Here is an 18,047-nt window from a genome sequence, read left to right on the forward strand (position 1 = left end):
TACCTGAAAGATATTATTTCGAAAAAACATTGCATTGAATAAAATACCTTAATTATCATATCTCTTGCATTTGTTGCATCTAAACGTTTTATTCGAATGATTAATAATATAAATATTTGTCAATGTAATCTTATTTTAGCAACAACCAATGACAGGTCCTTTGTACATTCTAAACATTTAATGGAATAAACGTTACCAATCGGATTACGATTAATATTTGTCAATGACGCATTAAAACATCTGATTAAAAAAGTTTCCATACACTCGAGTAGCATTTCCTAGACTATAATCATGTACCCCACAATCAAGTAGGGAGGAGACGTAATTTAGTCTGGTGCATTAGTGTGATTAATATATCTATTTGGACAACCTAAAATTTAATGCAGAGGAATTAAATGTCGGACAAGACTTAATTTCTCAGCAAGATCACAATTGAAAATATACCGTTAAACGTATTAAAGAGTGGTTGTTCTGTAATGCATCATAACAGTTAAATACATCTCCTCGATCGCCGAATATGTATTTTACCAAACATTTGTGAGTTGAGATAGGAACGATAAGAAAATATAATATTGAAAATAAGGAACAGTTAAAGAATGCGATTACAATGGAGTGGAATTCAATTGGTTCAAAAATAACAAAAACATTAGTTAAAAGGATAAAAAATAGAATTTTGGAAATCGTACGGGTAAAGGGAGAGATCGTTACAGATAAATTATTGTGTATGGAGACTTTATCGAACTATATAATTTAGTTAATACTATATTTTAAATCCGGTACGGGATTAAGCCTGGGTTAGGTCGGAGTAGGTTGTATTTTTAAATACAACTTGTGCTCGTTCACATAGATGTCACTTTTGTTTTCTTCTCATTATTTATTCACGTGGACATTGTGCGAAATTCGGATATTTGTTGTAGCAACGCTATCTATTCAGTAAACAAGACATGAATTCATTGTTTTGAAAAATATTACCGATATTAAAAGTTCATCTGGTTCTCCCGGATCTGTGATAATTTTTAGTGTCAGTTTGTGACGTTTATTGTAACTTTTAAAACGCAAATGCAATGTTATAAAGATACGTAAAATTATTATCGTCCGTGAGTTTCATGTACTAAAAAATATTGATTAAAATAAAGGAATAATATAATTTATTATTTATGCGTACTATCGTTGTAATCGTATGTGTGCTAACCTCGTCTTTAACCTAAGATCAAAGAAAATTTTCTTATATGCACTGGCATTCGTAAACACCATGATATAAAAATGATTATATATTTTAACGTATATCGTACTTTGCAAAATATAAATCACAATGCCTTTTAATTAATATTTGTAAAGAAAAAAAAAATAATTTTGTATCAGGTTTTGCAATTCTGTGTGTAAGAGTGGCCACTTCACTTACAAATTAATGAAAGTAAATTTATCGTCCCGTTGATTAACTTCATTGCACATAAAAGTGTAATCGCAGTGCAAAACAAAATTACGTATAACCTTACAACATTTATACAATAAGTACAGAGTCCATGTTACATTTTATATTAATTTAATATGAATTGTTAATAAAAATAGTATTTCGCAATTCTCATAAAATTATAAACTATTATAGAATTCTCTAGCAATATCATTTGCATGATTAAATTTTTTTAAGCTAAGTATTTTATTCAAACTGTGTCAATTATTATACAGTAAATTTTATTTGATAAGATTATTTTACCTTCTAAGCATTTTTATCCGGGAATATAGTCATATTAGTACCTATGAAATCCACAGAGGGCTCACGATCGAATCAGTTAGCTGACAGTTTCGAAAGGACAGTTTGGCGCCGAACGTTTTGTTCACCTGCTGCGTTGTGGAAACGCCTTTCTTTTCGCTTTGTAGTTTCGAGGAATCAGTGTGTGTGCGGTCACTAATCCATGACAAGAGTCGTCTTTTCCTTCTTTTTATTCGATGTGGTGATTAAGTTTGAGTAGTCTCATCGGTGATTACGACTACTCGATACGAAACTACGCTGCTATTGACGTAGCATAAGCAGGTACGTAACTATGCACTGCAACTAAGTCATGCACTCGGTAGGGAATATAACACCTTTTATCATGCCTGCTTTATGTCGCTGTCATGGTCCGCCGAACCTTGAATATTTAATTACCTCCAATGGCATTCACGTTTTTTAGAATTGTTAAAAGGGATATTCAAAATCCTAATAAAGTTGACGGTCAAGAAAGACATGTTAGCGATATAATTCACAAGATTTTTTATGTGAAGTTTTTTATATCGATTATGGAAAATCTCTACAAAATCTTTCAAAAATACATTATGCTTAAATATTTTGCTAACGATATTATAGATATTAATTAGTAAGTCTAAGTTCTACGAACCGTACTAAAGAATCTTTCTTGCTATAATTATCCCCCCTTCAAAGGAAAAATAACGTAATTACAACGTACTTTCCTTTTCGTCTTCCAGTTCAAATTGTATGTCGATCATTTTGTATTTTCTCCAACGCGGAAGGGAGATCGATCAATGCCCCTACACCTGTTATTTGCATTTCGTTATACACACCTCGATGAATATTAACTATTGTTTACAGTTCAATTCAAACATAAATATTCTCGTAATATACGCACTCTAGAGAAATTGAGGTCTTTACGGATGTTTCAAACATCAATTAATTTTTTACTTATTTTGTTACATTATGGTTGAGTTTCATAATCATCATGAACGTAAATACGAAAACAGAATAAAGCTACTTAGGTAATAACAATACAGGCAATGGAAAATAATGATTGTATGTACGAATTGACACCGAGGTTAGATCGTTGTAACGTATCAAAACGCCGAGAAATGGGTTGCGGCCACCTTTTATGGCGCCAAAAGAAACCGGTAACTTCTGTCTTCTTCTTTACCACTTGTTTCTACCGTTATGTTGCGTAATCTATGGCGGCGATATCCGAACAGATCTGTTTTCGTCCTTCGAGTAGAGGCAAGCACACGATGCACCGCAAAAAAAGGATCAGTAACGTATATGTGCCGCAGTTTCAAAACCGCGTGATCGTTTATTAAATACTGCTTGGGTTTTCGCAATCGATGGTTGAAATGTAAGGTTATACGTAGACAGCTGTCAATTCCAGAATCGTAACGGTGCAAGCTCGAATTTGTATGTCATTCGTGGGGCAACATCACTACTGAAAATTTATGATCCTTCTTTATTATCTGATCTTTAGATTAACTTACGTTTCATATTGATTATAAAATTAATCGTTGAATAAATAAATCCACTGTTAGGAATCATAAAATGACAAATTAAAATTTATCTATGAAAAGTTATTGTTAAGATATCTAACCGTATTAGATTTCTTGTATTTATAGTTGAGTGTTAGTATTTATTTATTATTATGTTTTATATCAAATAATACATTATTAAGTTTGAATAGAACTCAAGTATAAGTGTACATTATATAAATTGCTACTCGTAATGAAGTAATATCAAGCTTGAGCGCCCTCAAGTACTTCAAGTTAATCGTCCTCTTATTGAACTCAATTGAATATGATCGTTGATATTGGAAAATATCGTTCCGGACGATACCGACAATATTTATTGTTGTTAGCTATAATTACAAATTTATTAATTTCTACAATATAGAATTTGTACAATATAGACCACTGAGGTTGTTCGCTTAAATTGAGTACAGTAATATAAGTTGTGTTAGAAATATTAGAGCACAAATAATCACGAGTTTCTAAAATATTATTACATATACGTTTGTATGTGGCTCAAAAATCAAGTTCCGTGTCGCTCTTAATTATAAATTTAGGTTAGCGACGGACCATGGATTACGGTATTTAATCTAAACTATGATATCACTGTTCATTCTTCGTCCTTGACAAAATCGATCGATAGGAGAATTGAATGGTTTCGCGCCATGAAATCAGATTTTATTCCTTTATCGGATATACAAGTAGCATTCCAATCAACCAGTGTTCGTTCCGAGATGGCGCACTGAATCAAAGCATCGTGTGTCCGATTTTACGCGGTACATCAATTGTGCATCGGTATGTTGTAAGAATCATCGATTGCTAATTTTTGTCTGACGTTAACTCGAAACCTTGCACTTTCCAACCTTGATTCGTTGCGATGATTGCAAAATTATTATCAGAATTTTGTTTATTTTTAACATCGTCGCGAGGTTGTATATTTTTTTCTTGTCCAGAACCGATGTTTCGTAATGTTTGCAACATATATGTATCTTCGGTGTAAAAGTTTTCTCGAAAATCAGTGTCAAACGAGTTTCAAGAAACAACGCGACAAAAGATATTTTAAACAATTACATGACTCGATCGATTTTTTGCAACATAAATTACGGATACCAATTACACGATGTTTGTACTTTTTCCTTGAAACACTTATTTCGCTGACCAGAATTCAATTTGAAAATAAAAATTTGTTACATTCACAAGCTAATAACGTTTGCACGCGAGACAACCGTAATTTGCAACGAAGGAAAACAGTCGAGTTCACCGTTTCCTGGGTGTTGCGTTTGACCGAACTGACAAAAAACCGGACGCGAGGCATCTGCTCGATTAATTTTTCTGAGAAACCTCGGTCACAGGTGTGCGACGAAGAGGCCGAGACTAATCGCGCAAGCGCCGTTTACATGCATGCGAGCCCCTTAAACTGCAATTAGTCAAGGCGACCGGTTCAACCAACCTCGAATGATAAATTTCAGATCAAACAACTTTTTTAAGCCGAGAATAGCTACCGAGTAAGTAGTAAAAATTTCTACTCGGGTTTCCGTACTCGATATCGAAGAAAATGGGTGAGCGTTCCAGTCAGTAATATCAAATTACAAAACCTCATTAGAAAAGACACGTGTTGTAGGAGACGATGCTGAAAACAATGCGCTATTACATTTACCCTTACTGTGCAAACGATGTAATTGACTTTTTATGCATCTCCCGGCACTTTCAATATTTTTTATTAGCGGACGCTCGCATTTTTTGGTGAACGGGTTTACATGATAGCGCAACAAGAACGATCGGGTGAGTCAGCCGTACCGGTAACCGGCTTCGTCTCTCTTTCTCTCCATGTTTCCCTCACTCTTTCGCAGCTCCCCTTTCGCAGCCGACAGAAGTATTCTTGTCCCTATCTAACTTACTGTTTCCTTTCATGTTCTTATTCGATCCCGTCCAAACAGTGATAGATACTCTTATCCACCTTTTCGCAAGTTTACGAGCAAATTCATTATGTGAAAATTTGAATTACTTCGAATATGTATTTTAAATATTATACCTATTTTCTATGCAAGTATAAAATATATTTTTTTATCGAAGGTTAAATTTATCAATATAACAAAATAATGACAATGTATCTAATTAGTCTTAATCAAGTTCTTTATTAAAACATTTAAGTCCTTGAGTTTTGGGTTATCTTCTAAAAATGAACAAATATAGTAAACTAAAAACAATGACAGTCACAAATTAAAAAAAAAAAAAAAAAAATATATATAAAAATAATTTTTATTACTCTAGTGCAATTTCTGCCGTTTGTGGCTCGAAAGCTTTCAATTCCAACGTTTTCCAATTCCAACATTTTTGGGATTCATCGAAGCGATTAGATCATTATAAGATTTTATCATTTGTAGAAAGTCATATTTTTGGACGTTTGACCAGACTCGAAGCGCTTTCAATCCATCCCTACACCGCAGGCGATCCTTTTCCTTCTCTTGCCAACCGCGTGTTCGTCTCTCCTTGAGAGTCTCTCTCGCTCCTTTGTTTCCCAATGCTCCGACACTTTCGAGCGAATCGCAACAGGCGACTTCATTGCGTGCCGTTCGCTCGTGACCGTTCGAGCGACGAGGTTCCTTCTGCGCACGAATCCTTTGTCTCCGTTGCTCACGAATTAGGACTCGATTCGTTCGATGCGGTGAAAGAAATGATTGGTCAGTGAGTTTCGGGAATCTTGTGAACCGATGTAGTTTCTTTTTTCGTGAAAATTTGACCCAAACATCGCGCGACGCTTTGAACATCCTGTCAGTGACGTAGAAAGAGTTACCAAAGAAAAAAACCAGAAAAATAGTGACACTCGTCGAATTACTTAACAATTATTGAAAACATTCCGTGTAAGTTTAATACTGTAAATATAGTATACAATTGATAAGATTTTTCGAGGACTAGTTTACGTACGTTGACTCTCGTTATTGTTATCATTTAAAATGGAATATTTATTACATAAACGTGTAGAAGTGTGCGTTACATAAAATTAACTAATAAGCTATTTCCGGACAAGTATGCCATAATATTGTGTATGTCAATGAAACGAAAATCGTACCTAAGATAATGTAACGTAACTCGTATTTTATTAAGTGCAGCAGTGTAACAATAATGTTAATGACTTGTACAATATTGCACGTGTTCCGCGGGAAACCGTAATTGACACTTCGCGGTACCGTTTGTGGGTTCCTATATTTAAATATGATTTACATTTTAATCCCAGTGCAGGTAATTATAGTGTTTATTTTTCCCGACGGATTTAAATAGCTTATGAAACATTTGAACTCGAAATAAACGCAATTTGTTTCATTCCTTCCCTCTCAAAACAGATATCAAAGAGTAACCATACGTTCGGAAAAAGTAACTTGATTTCTAAAAAAATATAAATTCAATGTAGATAAAGTGATGTTTATCGACATATGTTCAACGCAGACTTTGAACCACATATGAAATTGTGCTTAGAAGTGTGCTCGTTAAAAGAAACGAATTCTGTTCTGGCAATGAAAACTCACAGTCGGATTTGCATCGAGGAAAAAATATTTCGAACGATACGTCATTCATGAACGATTTCGTGGAGATTGTAAGACCGAAGTAAAAGTTTCGAAGAGCAGTTACACGAACCGGTTGAAGGAGTTCTGCCGTGAGTTGTTGCGTCTGAACGGTGTTTCACCCAGAAATGACTCATTCGCGGTACAACAATATCTTGTTTGATGTCTTACTAATGATTGTTGTTATTCAACTGTCATTTGTAGTGAACATATGAACAATAATACCTCAAGAGTACAAAGGAAAAGACTGAGAAGTATGAATTCTTAAAACGATTGGGAAAAAAAGTAATTGTTGATACCAAATGAATTCAGAATTATGTACATGTATTTTTGTATATTTATTAAATACATGTTCAAGATTTCTTTTAAATCTTCGGTTATATAGATTAAGTACTTTTTTTGTACACACAGATAATGTATCGTATGACTAGTATTAACGTCTCGGATGGTTAACAATTTTCGTTGGGTAAAAATGAGATAACCTCCGATTGCATAAGGCTCCGTTTGCTGAGTGGGAGTGTCTGTCTTTACTATCCTTCGTTTACAATACACTTCGATTGTGTATACGAATGTGATCCATCATTTCCAAATAGAAATTCGTTTTTTCAGTTTAAAAATAAATACTGTCCATAATCGATATAATGTTCAATTCGCAATGCAGTTCGATCGACCGATTCCTTTTGTCTCTATACGTGTATACAAGTTCCAAGTATGACCAATTACGACCAATTGTTTCAGTTCTGTGGTAAAACAGAGAAAGGGCTCACGAGATGTCCGAGTATTGCGAGTACATGTGGGACCCCACGAGAGGTCACGCGAGCACCGCTTTGGCGCGAAGCATTTACGAAGAGGAGGCTAGGTTCGATAAACGCGATAAAAAACTGGCCATTAAGACTGTCAGAGCAATATTACGAGAAATGCCGGATGTAGGTAAGAAGCAGTATAAAAGCAACATTTAAAAGTCTCCTTTCCTTTTTCCGATCAAAATTTCTCGTTGAAGATTTGCTACAATTCGAGACTACTATAGTCATTATTTCACTCGTGTAATTGTTAAATCTTGCTTACAAGAGTATGGGGCAACATATATTTGATCCGTCTAAGCACTAATGGTAGTACATTTCGTTCAACATGTCCCGTTAACGATAGTAGAACGTCGTCTTGTTTCGTGCAAGTAAATGAACCTTTCGATATGTTACCGAAGGAGCGTATCGTCTGATTCGTTTTCAACGCGTCGATCCTCGAATTTCCGGCATAGTATCCGCGTTCGAGCGGCTTCCTGCCGGCCATTTTTCACGTGAAGCATTACAATGACCTGTGTTTGCTCCTAGACTTGAAGCACTGCACGGATGAATATATTACGCGTTTCCTGTTGGCCCGGAAGTATCGCACTGAACAGGCTGCTGCCCTGATAGTCGCTTATCAGGCGCAAGTAGCACATCGACAAGATATCTTCGGCAATCTAACGGCAAGGGATCCAGCCTTGCAACGCGCTTTGCGCGCGGGAATACCGGGTGTACTTCCTGCGCGCGATAGGTAAGGATAACTGTCAATATTGTCAATTTACTCTGTTAGAAATTTTTTTAAAATTAATTTGCTTCGGATATTTAACTTTTTTTAGTAGCTTATATAAAATATTTTCAGATTAATACTATTATAGTTAAGAGTTTTACTTACATCAAATATATAATATTTTTAATATTCTTAATCGAGTTTCTGTCTCGAGATGTTTTCTGTTTCTATACGAAACGTCGTTTAGAATCTTGCAAAAATCCTATAATTAATTGTACCTATTCTTTAAAAATAATAATCGTTATTAATTGAAAAATAAATTAAACGGTCTTTTTTAAATCAATATAGAAAAGGCAGATGCGTGCTGGTTATATTGGCCTCGCAATGGGACCCAATCGCCGTACCAGCGTTATCAGTGCAAAGAGCTATTTTCTTGGTCCTGGAGATTCTTATACAAGATCCAAGAAATCAGGTTCAGTATACAAATGTTTTAGTATATTTATAAACTCCGTATTAATCACTTTGGATATACCCTGTAAAATTATTTAAGGAATAAAAGATTTTCAATTAACTGCAGCTAAGAGATTTTTCATTTTTTTTCTAGCAATCCGGTTTCGTGGCGGTAGTAGATTGGAGCGGATTCTCTTTACGACAGGGCGGTGCCTTGGGCGCAGCAGCACTGCGAAACCTAATAGCCGCTCTTCGGGGACGATTTCCGGCTAGATTCAAAGCTGTACACTTCTTGTCAGCGCCTCTCTATGTTCAAGCAACGCTGGCCCTCGTGAAACCTTTCTTAGATGAAAAGACACGAAATAAGGTGGTGTAAATCTTTCATATTGATTTAAGCAATCTCTACTTCCAATTTTTATTTTAAATTTTATCTAGATTCAGTTCAGTGCATTTTGAGATGTAAACATCGCTTTTTTAAAAGCTGGCAGTGCCCTCTTTTCATTTTTCTGTGAAATGTTTGCTGTTTATATAGACAAACATTTAGAGTAAATTCTTATCATTTGATTAAAGTATATATGTTTAGGTTTCAAGTAACACTATAATTGCATGCATAATCGCCTAACATAAAATTCAAACACGCTTTTGCGTATACGCTTCAAGATACTTGGAGTTAAATATTGACCAAAAGATAATTCGATTTATCATTCTATGAACGCTATAAACTATCTTCTCTAAAGTACCACAATGTTTATACTTAAAGTGCGAATAATCAACATAATTCACTTATAAACAAGCGTTCGTTAATTCTTACTACTATAGTTGTTTAATTGAAGTACTTGATTTATCTTAAGAGCAAACATCACGGCATTGTATTTTAAGGATAATACTAAATTGAGACTCAAGTTGTGGAATATGTGGAGTTTAATTCTCTACTTATTTTCCATTACTGCTGCAAGGAAAGAATTAATTAACCCTTTTACAACATTTATATGTTAACTTATTTTATCTAGTCTATAATCTATCATTAGTCTAATTTCTGTTAAAATAATAATGCTAGATCTATCTGCATGGGAACAATTTGAGCACCCTGCATGAGCACCTGCCCACTGACATCCTGCCAGCGGAATTAGGTGGTACAGGGCCAGCTTTCAATCCAGGACTATGGGCAGAGCCAGTCATTCATTCAGCAATGAAGGAAGCTGAACTGGCTGCGATAAAGAAAGAGAAAGAGCAAGCTGAAATTGCCGAGAGATCGTGTGACAAGCTGGTCGAGTCTAGAAACGTGGAGAACCATAAGAGGAACTATACGGACTCTATGGAGTCGAGCAATGGCATGAATAAAGAAAATGGACGACGATTCTTTAACCCGTTTGGAAGTTCTGTAAAGAATCAGTCCGCAAAAAAACCTGGAGGAACAAATGTAGAACTGAATTTGATTAATCGCAGTACCGTCTACACAGAAGAAAGGAAGGATGGAAAAGGAGTGAATAGGACGATAATGGAAGACGAGGATTCTCATTGTCAGAGTAAGGATAAAATGTTAAATAATGGGAATACTGATTACTTTGATAACAAAAGAGGCCAATATAAAGATTCGGAAGATAACTTATTAGCATTCCAATCTGAAACAAACTCAAATGAGTATGAAATATCAAATAGACCAGACAGCGACGACAGTAAGGATAATTCGTTAGATAATAGGTCGGAGAATGCACTTATTGAAACAAATAAGAGTGAGACTCCTTCCGAAGAAACGAATCTCATAACGTAATATTAATCTTGACGAGCTACTAGTTCTAAATAAATCTATTGAGTACTTAAGCAGGACTTTTATAAGTTAGTTACTTAATTAAATCAAATTTTTAATACATCGCTTTTGACGAAAAGGAAGAATTAAGTTCAAGGTAGTTTTAGGGTAAAACATAATAGGTCACTGTTTGTAGACATTAAGGAATATCTTGTGATATGGTAAACGTCATTTTTAATGTATTTATACATTCATGAGGCTTTTATTTTTTTTTCTCATAAATAGAAAGTACATTGACATTATTGGTCTCAACACGAATCAATTTCACTGTGTAGAGGTATTAGTAGAACATTTAACATAGCGAATTCATAAATTTCTCACTTTTATCGATACTATGATGAAAAATGAATTCATTTTTATAAAAACGAACCCACTGCCTATTTATATAATAATATGTTAGACAAACGATATACATATTGACGATAATAACTTACATAAAAGAATCATTGTTAATGGCATTAGAACAATTCTTGTCCTACTACTTGGAAGTACTTAATATACAACAAAAGCAAAGGTAACGTTGCTCGAATATTTCTAAGGTTCCTCTTTATTTTTTTTTTTAATTATGCGTAATAAATGTAATTTTCAAATAGTTTTATAACTTGCAACAAGTACTTATACTGTGAATTTAAATTAATAAGTTGACCTTTATTGAAACTAATGAAATGAATATGGGCAAGAAACATTTTTTTTCATCGTACACATTTTTACATATATTTTTTGAAAATTGTTTTCACGATAAACAATTCGTATTAGTTCTGTAAATATGTATTAAATTATTTATTGATATCAAATGTATCATGAAATCAAGGATCTCTTATCATACGTATTACATATCCAAAAAAATGTAAACATTGTGTACTTACAATTTTAGGTATATTAAATGTAACAAATATTTTTTTTAAATTCCCCCTCCCCCCTATAAAAACTGTGTTTTTAAATAAAAATATATTTTACCATTTGGAACATTCTCCTTTAGTCGTTTTGTTTTATGTTAAAAAGACAACTATGATAAATTATGAATTAAAATTTATAAATACTATTATAAAAATATAAATTATTAGTAACAGTAATGCATTTACTAAATTGATGTTATTACGTGATAAACACGTAATAATATGTTAAATTAAATTCTAAGTTGGAAACAAAATTTCCATTAAAAATGCATATATTGTCTTTCATTCATACACTGATCAAACGTTAACAAAAGAGAAGTAACTGTAGAATACTGGAATACAAATTTATTGTTTTAGTACATAAAATATATATGTATACGATTTTAACATCAATACACATTATAAACATAGAATCTTTTAATTCTTTATCGCATTACCAAAAGCACCCTGCTACCTTATAATTTCCTTTTTTCTCTTTCACATATACACATTCTTCTTTTTCTCTCAATTTGTATGAAAATAGAAAATCCTACACAGAGATCTAAGATGAGGTATATAAAAAATGTTAGTTAAATATAGTACGATAGTTTGCTTATTTACAAATGTTATTACTTCTATGGACATTGATTGTTGTAATAAAAAAAGAACCTCTCAACACCAATTTATAAATATAAATATATAAATCATATTTCAAATGATAATTTGATTACGACTTTATGTTTCACGTAATGCAATTTGTAAAACTGATGATGATTTCTATGTTTTTTCTATCACGTATACTTACGCGAACAATTATCAACGTAGGACATTGAAACACGGCATCTACTTTCTGAATACATGTTTGTACTGTACCTTATGATTTTTCGCTATGAAATTATCCAGATATAAATTGTTTGTCGCAAATTAGTAATGGCAGAGTATGGTGGAAATTGTATGCATTGTAAAATGCATTCAATTCTTATCTGATAAGCCAGAAAAAACTCAAAGTATAACAGGAGGAACCCAACCTCCAAAACCTCGTTCCAATTCATTTGCTACTGCTATTGTTAAATGATCTTGATATAGGCCACCAACAATCTGTTATAAATATAATTACATGTCGTTAGGAACGATTGATTTAATCCATTAATAATAACATATTGAAATGTATACCTGTATACCAATGGGAAGACCTTGCTTGTTAACACCCAAAGGGCAAGCAGTAGAAGGCAACCCTAGTACATTAATAATCGCAGTATATGAAAAGTTGAATGGCTTAATTAATGGTTCATGGTGCAACGGTGCCGCGGTTGGATGGGTAGGATACAAAAACACACCGTTTTTACCCAAGATTTCCTATAATAAAATGAATAGTCAGAAATTTATCATGGTATATCATCAAGGAAGGAAAACTGGATGCTTCTGGTCACATGCTTCCTAAAAAATTCAATCACTCGTTTCATTGTGACAGTAGAACTACAATAAATTCACAAAAAGAAAATATTTTTTCTAAATTGGATAGAAAAATCGCATTCTGCATGCAAGGGCGAAAACATGTTTCTATTACTAACTAGGAAACACGTTATACCGTGTGAGACAGACTAGTAGTCTGACCAGTTTGCACAAGAGAGATTCGAGAAAGAATTCACATCCACTAACGAACAGTACAGTTCCGCAATTCAATTGTAAGAATTAATCAGTATCTTGATATCTTGCGCGGTATTTTGGAAAGGAAGGCGAAGAAGAAAGGTGCCAATTCCAACCCTGATGAGTTACATTGTGGGTTCTTAATCAATTTGAAATATTGTGATAAAATTTTCTGTATAGAAGATAAAAATTTATCTGTATAGTACACAAATTTGCAAAATACCTGAAATTCTTGATAAAGATCCCTACTTTCTTGCATCAGTTTAACGTGTTTTTCACTTCCACGTTTTACAGCGAATCTTTCGAACGCAGCAGTGAGAAGAGCTATGAGTGTATGATTACTCATGAATAGTGCCCATTTTACAAATTCCCACCAAAGAATTATATGGCCATTTCTGTTCGTTAATTCATATGTAAAGTCCTTTTCATCTTTGCAACTCATGTTCGCCATCCAAAGAGCGGTGCTTTTTTTCAATTTCCTAATACTGAGTTTGGTTGCCTTGATTTTATGCGCTTTCTCGAGGTAACGAACCACCGCTCTCATAGCGTCCCTTATTTCAACATCTACCGGAGATATTAAAAACTGACCGCCGTCGTCTTCCATATAATAAAACTAAATTAAAATATATTAGTTTAATCGCATAAAATAAAATATATATTTATCAGATATTACATACAATCGCTAATTATGACTTAAGTATATGACTCGTACCTCGATTTTTGAAATGTCTACTTTGTCTTCCAATCGTAATTTATCTGCATTTTTACTTGCAAGAATTTTCAAAGTGGGCAACAGGTCTTTTGCATATCTACACATTGGACCAATTGAAAGTAATCGATCTTGGTCTTCGCTTTGAGCACTTGGATACTGACCATCTCTTGAAACTATATTTTCAGAAGGTTTGTGTCCAAAAATTCCATTGAAAAAGCATGGCATGCGAATAGAACCACCAATATCTGATCCTATTCCTAGTGGTGAGCCAGCTGCTGCTTGTAAACAACCTTCACCTCCAGAAGATCCTCCAACAATATGCCTAGTGTTGTAAGGATTTTTTGTAGTACCATACAAATGATTACTAGTTTCCCACCACATTGCCAATTCTGAAACATTTGTTGTCACTAGAGGTATAGCTCCTGCAGCCTTCATTAATCTTACAACTTCTGCATCTTCTTTAGCAACAATTTTTTTACGAACCACTAAACCAGCAGTTTGCTTCATGTTAGCAATCGCAATGCAATCCTGTAGTGGACAACAGTATTATTAAATGAAATTGCTTTGAAATACTTTCAAAATTATTAAATTCAATTCAATGTAAATATGTAATATTTTGTAAGATAAGACATGCCTTTGTTGAGAAAGGCACTCCGAAGAAAGGTTTTTCTTTGGCTAAATCTTCAGGAGATGGAGCATTCTTAGACTTCAGAAGATCATCGCACTTCTTTGCATCCTTGAGAGCATCTTCGAAGCGATCTTCCACTATACAGTTTAACACTGGTTGAATTTCCTTTATCCTATCAATGTATGATTGTACTACACTTTCTGAAGTTATCTGTAAAGATAAAGTTCCAATTCTAATATAGTAATAATTATAACAGGTAAATGGTTTACACAATCTTTATTGAGAAATGTGTTTCTTCCTCATTTCAAAGATAAATATTTAGATAGCTTTACCTGCTTATTTCGAATTTTTAAAGCTAAGGTAGTTGCGCTACATAAAAGTGTTAAGTCCTTTATAGGTGGTTGTGATTTGGCAGGACCCTTTAGGAATGCAATGAACAGATATATTCTTCTAGCAATTAATTCAATCAATCGATGAATCACACGTAATATTTGTCCTTGAGATTGCATTCTATTGTGATTTTTACTTTTAGTCGACATTTATCTAAAAAAAAAATTAAATTTCAGTACATTAGTCATTATTAATACTCTGAAACAAGAAATTAATACCATTATAATTTAATAATGCAAAGATAAAGTAATACTAGAAATAGATTAATGTGCTGTATACAAAAATTCATTGATTATTAATCAATTAATACTATAAATGAATTATTAAAATGGCACAATTAATTAAGCAATAAAAGATTTCTGAAATTAATTTTTATATTCATGATTTATTGATTAAATTGAAACAAAACGAAAAATCCTAAATGAATAGTAAAATATAATCTACAGTATATGTGTTTGAATAAAATATGTATTGTAATAAACATTACAACAGAATTACTGAACAGTGAAATAAACTTTTGAATAATGGATCTTTATTCATGATTAGTAGCTTGAAGAAACATTTTTATTCATGATCAATAACTTGAATAAATCAGATTATAAAATAAAAGTTACAATATTTCTTTCCTTTAAATATTATTTTAAAAAAATAAAACACAGTTTATTTTTTTCTATTTTTCAAAATTATACGATCCATTTACAAAAAATACTGGAGATTCTGTTTATACCTGCTTGCGTAAGTCGGTAATACTTATTTTTGAAAATTGCGTTACTCTGACGCTTAGTCATATGTCGACATTAAACGCACGAATGTATTTAAAATGTTAATACTCGTAAAGCTAAACAAATTGTCGAAAAATATTACACCGCTCGATTATCTTTTAGTATGTGAGGTAGCGTTATACACAGCGCAAAAAGAGGTCATTCGTAAATGATAAAAACATACTACAAAAATACCTTCGCTTCGTAATTGTATAATTCGTGAAGAATTTTTCAATGATTTTCCGAGGAAAACAATTATCAATGATTTTGTACGCGTACACGTTATTTTATATTATATGGCCATCGTTATCCACAAGGAATATCAAACGAGCTTATTGCAAATTATATAAACATTTCTGTTATTATGTCGTTAATAGTTGTTGAAAGAGATCCCCATATCATGCCAATACAATTCATAATAGCATATAATTTAATACACACCGTGACGAATTATAATTGCTAGATAAGTAATTCATTCATACGGCAAATCGCGGTTCATTTTACCATTTTATTTTGCATCTCAAAATGACAAAAGAAGAATTACCAGACGTCTAGATTACTCGAATCACGTCTAGGCGCGTTATCTAGATTGCCTACGTATCCATTCTGGCGGTAGATTAATTGGCTGACCTTGTGCCGCAAATGAGCTCGTCGTGTGTTTTTAAGGGAAACACCGGTGTATATTGATTAAAGCGTGCAACCACAAACGGTTGCCGTGACGTGTTAATAGTAATGTGCACAACGCGGCTCGCGTCCAAATGAATTTTTTAACAGGCGGACACTAGTCACAATGATTTCGGTGCAAATACAATACTGACAAGCCAGTAATGATGTAATCGTCGGGTTACGCATCACGACTGCCAGACTAATACCATACGAGTTTGACAATGGTTGCTTTGCCGGATATTGCTCGCGGCACATTTCAGGTCAGTGTTCGCTTAGTCGGGCGTTTTCCACCGATCCGAAGCTTGCCGTGATGCACACGGTCTGTACAACAAGGGAGAAGGTGGTTCGGTCAATAAACACTATAGCGAAAAAGATTCTCAAACACGATCGAAACGATTTGTCGAACGAGCTCGACCAAGAAATACAGCTTATTGATTACGATTGCAAAAGTGATTACGCGTAACGGATCTCGGGGCGAGTTCTTTTTCGTATTCCGTTGGCGAACGATTTATAAATTATAATGAATTTTCAATCTGAGCTCAGGAACTGTCAAAATAGTCCATTACGAAATGATAATTGTATCAAGATAAACATTGGTTAGTATACAATACATATCAAAGTTCGGCGATGAGTAGCGTTTGTGAATATGAAAGTACTTACAACAGCGATTCGTTTAATAAGTCAACTGGAAAAATCTGCTGCTAGTCTGCGAATGAATTAGCTTATTCTGATACCCCACCAATAAAAATCAGACTTAAATCACGCGTCATCGACAGCGTAATAACGCGACCCGTGTAACATGGCTTTTTTCGGCACTCGAAGTCAACTGACACCGCTTGTAAGCTCGGCTCACACCTTCACCGGCACAAACACTATATGCGACTCAAGCAATCGCTACAGTCGGTTGGCTCGTCGGCTGCCTGGAACTTACGACCTTTTATGCGTTGGAGAGATGTTTGACGGGTCGGGGATAGGTTGTAAGATGGCCGCCAGGTAGCGACTATAAAGATAACTACTATGAAGATATCCTGATATTGAATGAATTTTATTTCTAACCGTGGAATAACGATCACTCTATTTATTACGATACTTTTTATGAGTACTTCTTCGATAACAGTGCTTCCTCTTTGGTGAATACTTAGTCATCACCTCTTTAGATATCGAATGTAATATACTAGTATTTTTACATTAATATTTCATTACACTGATTCTGTTTCGATAGCATCGAATGATTTACCAGCGTCTGTATCAATTGAAAATTATTAAACGATAGTTGAATTAGTCTCATCAATTCGAAGATTGTCAATTCTTTCCTGACGATCTCAGTTCTTTATGTCTCGTTCATGTGAACAGTCACGCGGGATCGACAACTTCAACGATCTCAAATTTATGCAACCTGCACAGCGTTTATGCTTGTCAGTTTGTTATCTTTAAATTTATTTACGTATGCGGGTGATATCATATATTTACGAAAACAATGCATAAATGCTTTTTATTTCTTCCGAAATGTTTTGAAACTGTTAACCAAACGATTATATACTGAGTTTTGTAGATACGTATATCTAGGTATTGATAACAAAACTTAAATAGTGTAATTTTATTTATCAGCATTCCAAGCGTGCGATACTGTGCATTGTAAAGGGATTGCAGAACTGAATATATGATATGTAGTTGTTCGTAATATTTTTTACATTGAAAGTGACACAAGTGCAAAAAATTAATGATGAATGCAGAGTCGTAACATAGAAGCGGCAAAAAAGACGCAGTTAAAAGTGAACAAAACTGAA

General features: G+C 33.7%; 2 protein-coding genes across 7 annotated transcripts; one reads left to right on the forward strand and one right to left on the reverse strand.

The window, feature by feature from the left end:
- The first annotated feature begins 1,799 nt into the window (after positions 1–1,799).
- On the forward strand, positions 1,800–11,483 carry LOC143143448 (clavesin-2). Of its 3 annotated transcripts, none has more exons than XM_076304678.1 (6): positions 1,800–2,032; positions 7,554–7,745; positions 8,144–8,348; positions 8,673–8,796; positions 8,929–9,141; positions 9,832–11,482. In XM_076304678.1, exons 2-6 carry the CDS (start codon positions 7,586–7,588, stop codon positions 10,543–10,545), a joined length of 1,416 nt encoding a protein of 471 aa, XP_076160793.1. In that variant the 5' UTR covers positions 1,800–2,032; positions 7,554–7,585; the 3' UTR covers positions 10,546–11,482. The 3 variants fall into 3 exon arrangements, with proteins under 3 accessions (XP_076160793.1, XP_076160794.1, XP_076160795.1); XM_076304679.1 differs by lacking the exon at positions 1,800–2,032 and adding an exon at positions 5,808–6,116 and having other exon boundaries at positions 9,832–11,483; XM_076304680.1 differs by lacking the exon at positions 1,800–2,032 and adding an exon at positions 6,148–6,495 and having other exon boundaries at positions 9,832–11,483.
- Positions 11,484–11,761: 278 nt separating this feature from the next.
- LOC143143447 (fatty-acid amide hydrolase 2-B) lies at positions 11,762–17,218 on the reverse strand. Of its 4 annotated transcripts, none has more exons than XM_076304677.1 (7): positions 16,225–16,466; positions 14,776–14,986; positions 14,450–14,653; positions 13,816–14,343; positions 13,327–13,716; positions 12,630–12,812; positions 11,762–12,554 (listed from the first exon to the last, which is right to left on the reverse strand). In XM_076304677.1, the coding sequence occupies exons 2-7, from the start codon at positions 14,980–14,982 to the stop codon at positions 12,459–12,461; spliced, it is 1,608 nt and encodes a 535-aa protein (XP_076160792.1). In that variant the 5' UTR covers positions 14,983–14,986; positions 16,225–16,466; the 3' UTR covers positions 11,762–12,458. The 4 variants fall into 4 exon arrangements, with proteins under 4 accessions (XP_076160792.1, XP_076160790.1, XP_076160791.1 ...); XM_076304675.1 differs by having other exon boundaries at positions 16,139–16,466; XM_076304676.1 differs by lacking the exon at positions 16,225–16,466 and adding an exon at positions 16,036–16,054.
- Between the last annotated feature and the right edge of the window lie 829 nt (positions 17,219–18,047).

This window comes from Ptiloglossa arizonensis, chromosome 2 (genome assembly GCF_051014685.1).
Source record: "Ptiloglossa arizonensis isolate GNS036 chromosome 2, iyPtiAriz1_principal, whole genome shotgun sequence".
Classification (NCBI taxonomy): domain Eukaryota; kingdom Metazoa; phylum Arthropoda; class Insecta; order Hymenoptera; family Colletidae; genus Ptiloglossa; species Ptiloglossa arizonensis.

Bases quoted from the DNA above. Each gene is read 5' to 3' on its own strand.
- LOC143143448 (XM_076304678.1), top strand. From the start codon at position 7,586: ATGTCCGAGTATTGCGAGTACATGTGGGACCCCACGAGAGGTCACGCG. The intron at 8,349-8,672 runs GTAAGGATAACT...AAATCAATATAG, and splicing joins GTACTTCCTGCGCGCGATAG to AAAAGGCAGATGCGTGCTGG. The intron at 9,142-9,831 runs GTGGTGTAAATC...TAATAATGCTAG, and splicing joins ATGAAAAGACACGAAATAAG to ATCTATCTGCATGGGAACAA.
- LOC143143447 (XM_076304677.1), bottom strand. From the start codon at position 14,982: ATGTCGACTAAAAGTAAAAATCACAATAGAATGCAATCTCAAGGACAA. The intron at 14,344-14,449 runs GCATGTCTTATC...TGTCCACTACAG, and splicing joins GAGTGCCTTTCTCAACAAAG to GATTGCATTGCGATTGCTAA. The intron at 12,555-12,629 runs GTATACATTTCA...TATTTATAACAG, and splicing joins GTCTTCCCATTGGTATACAG to ATTGTTGGTGGCCTATATCA.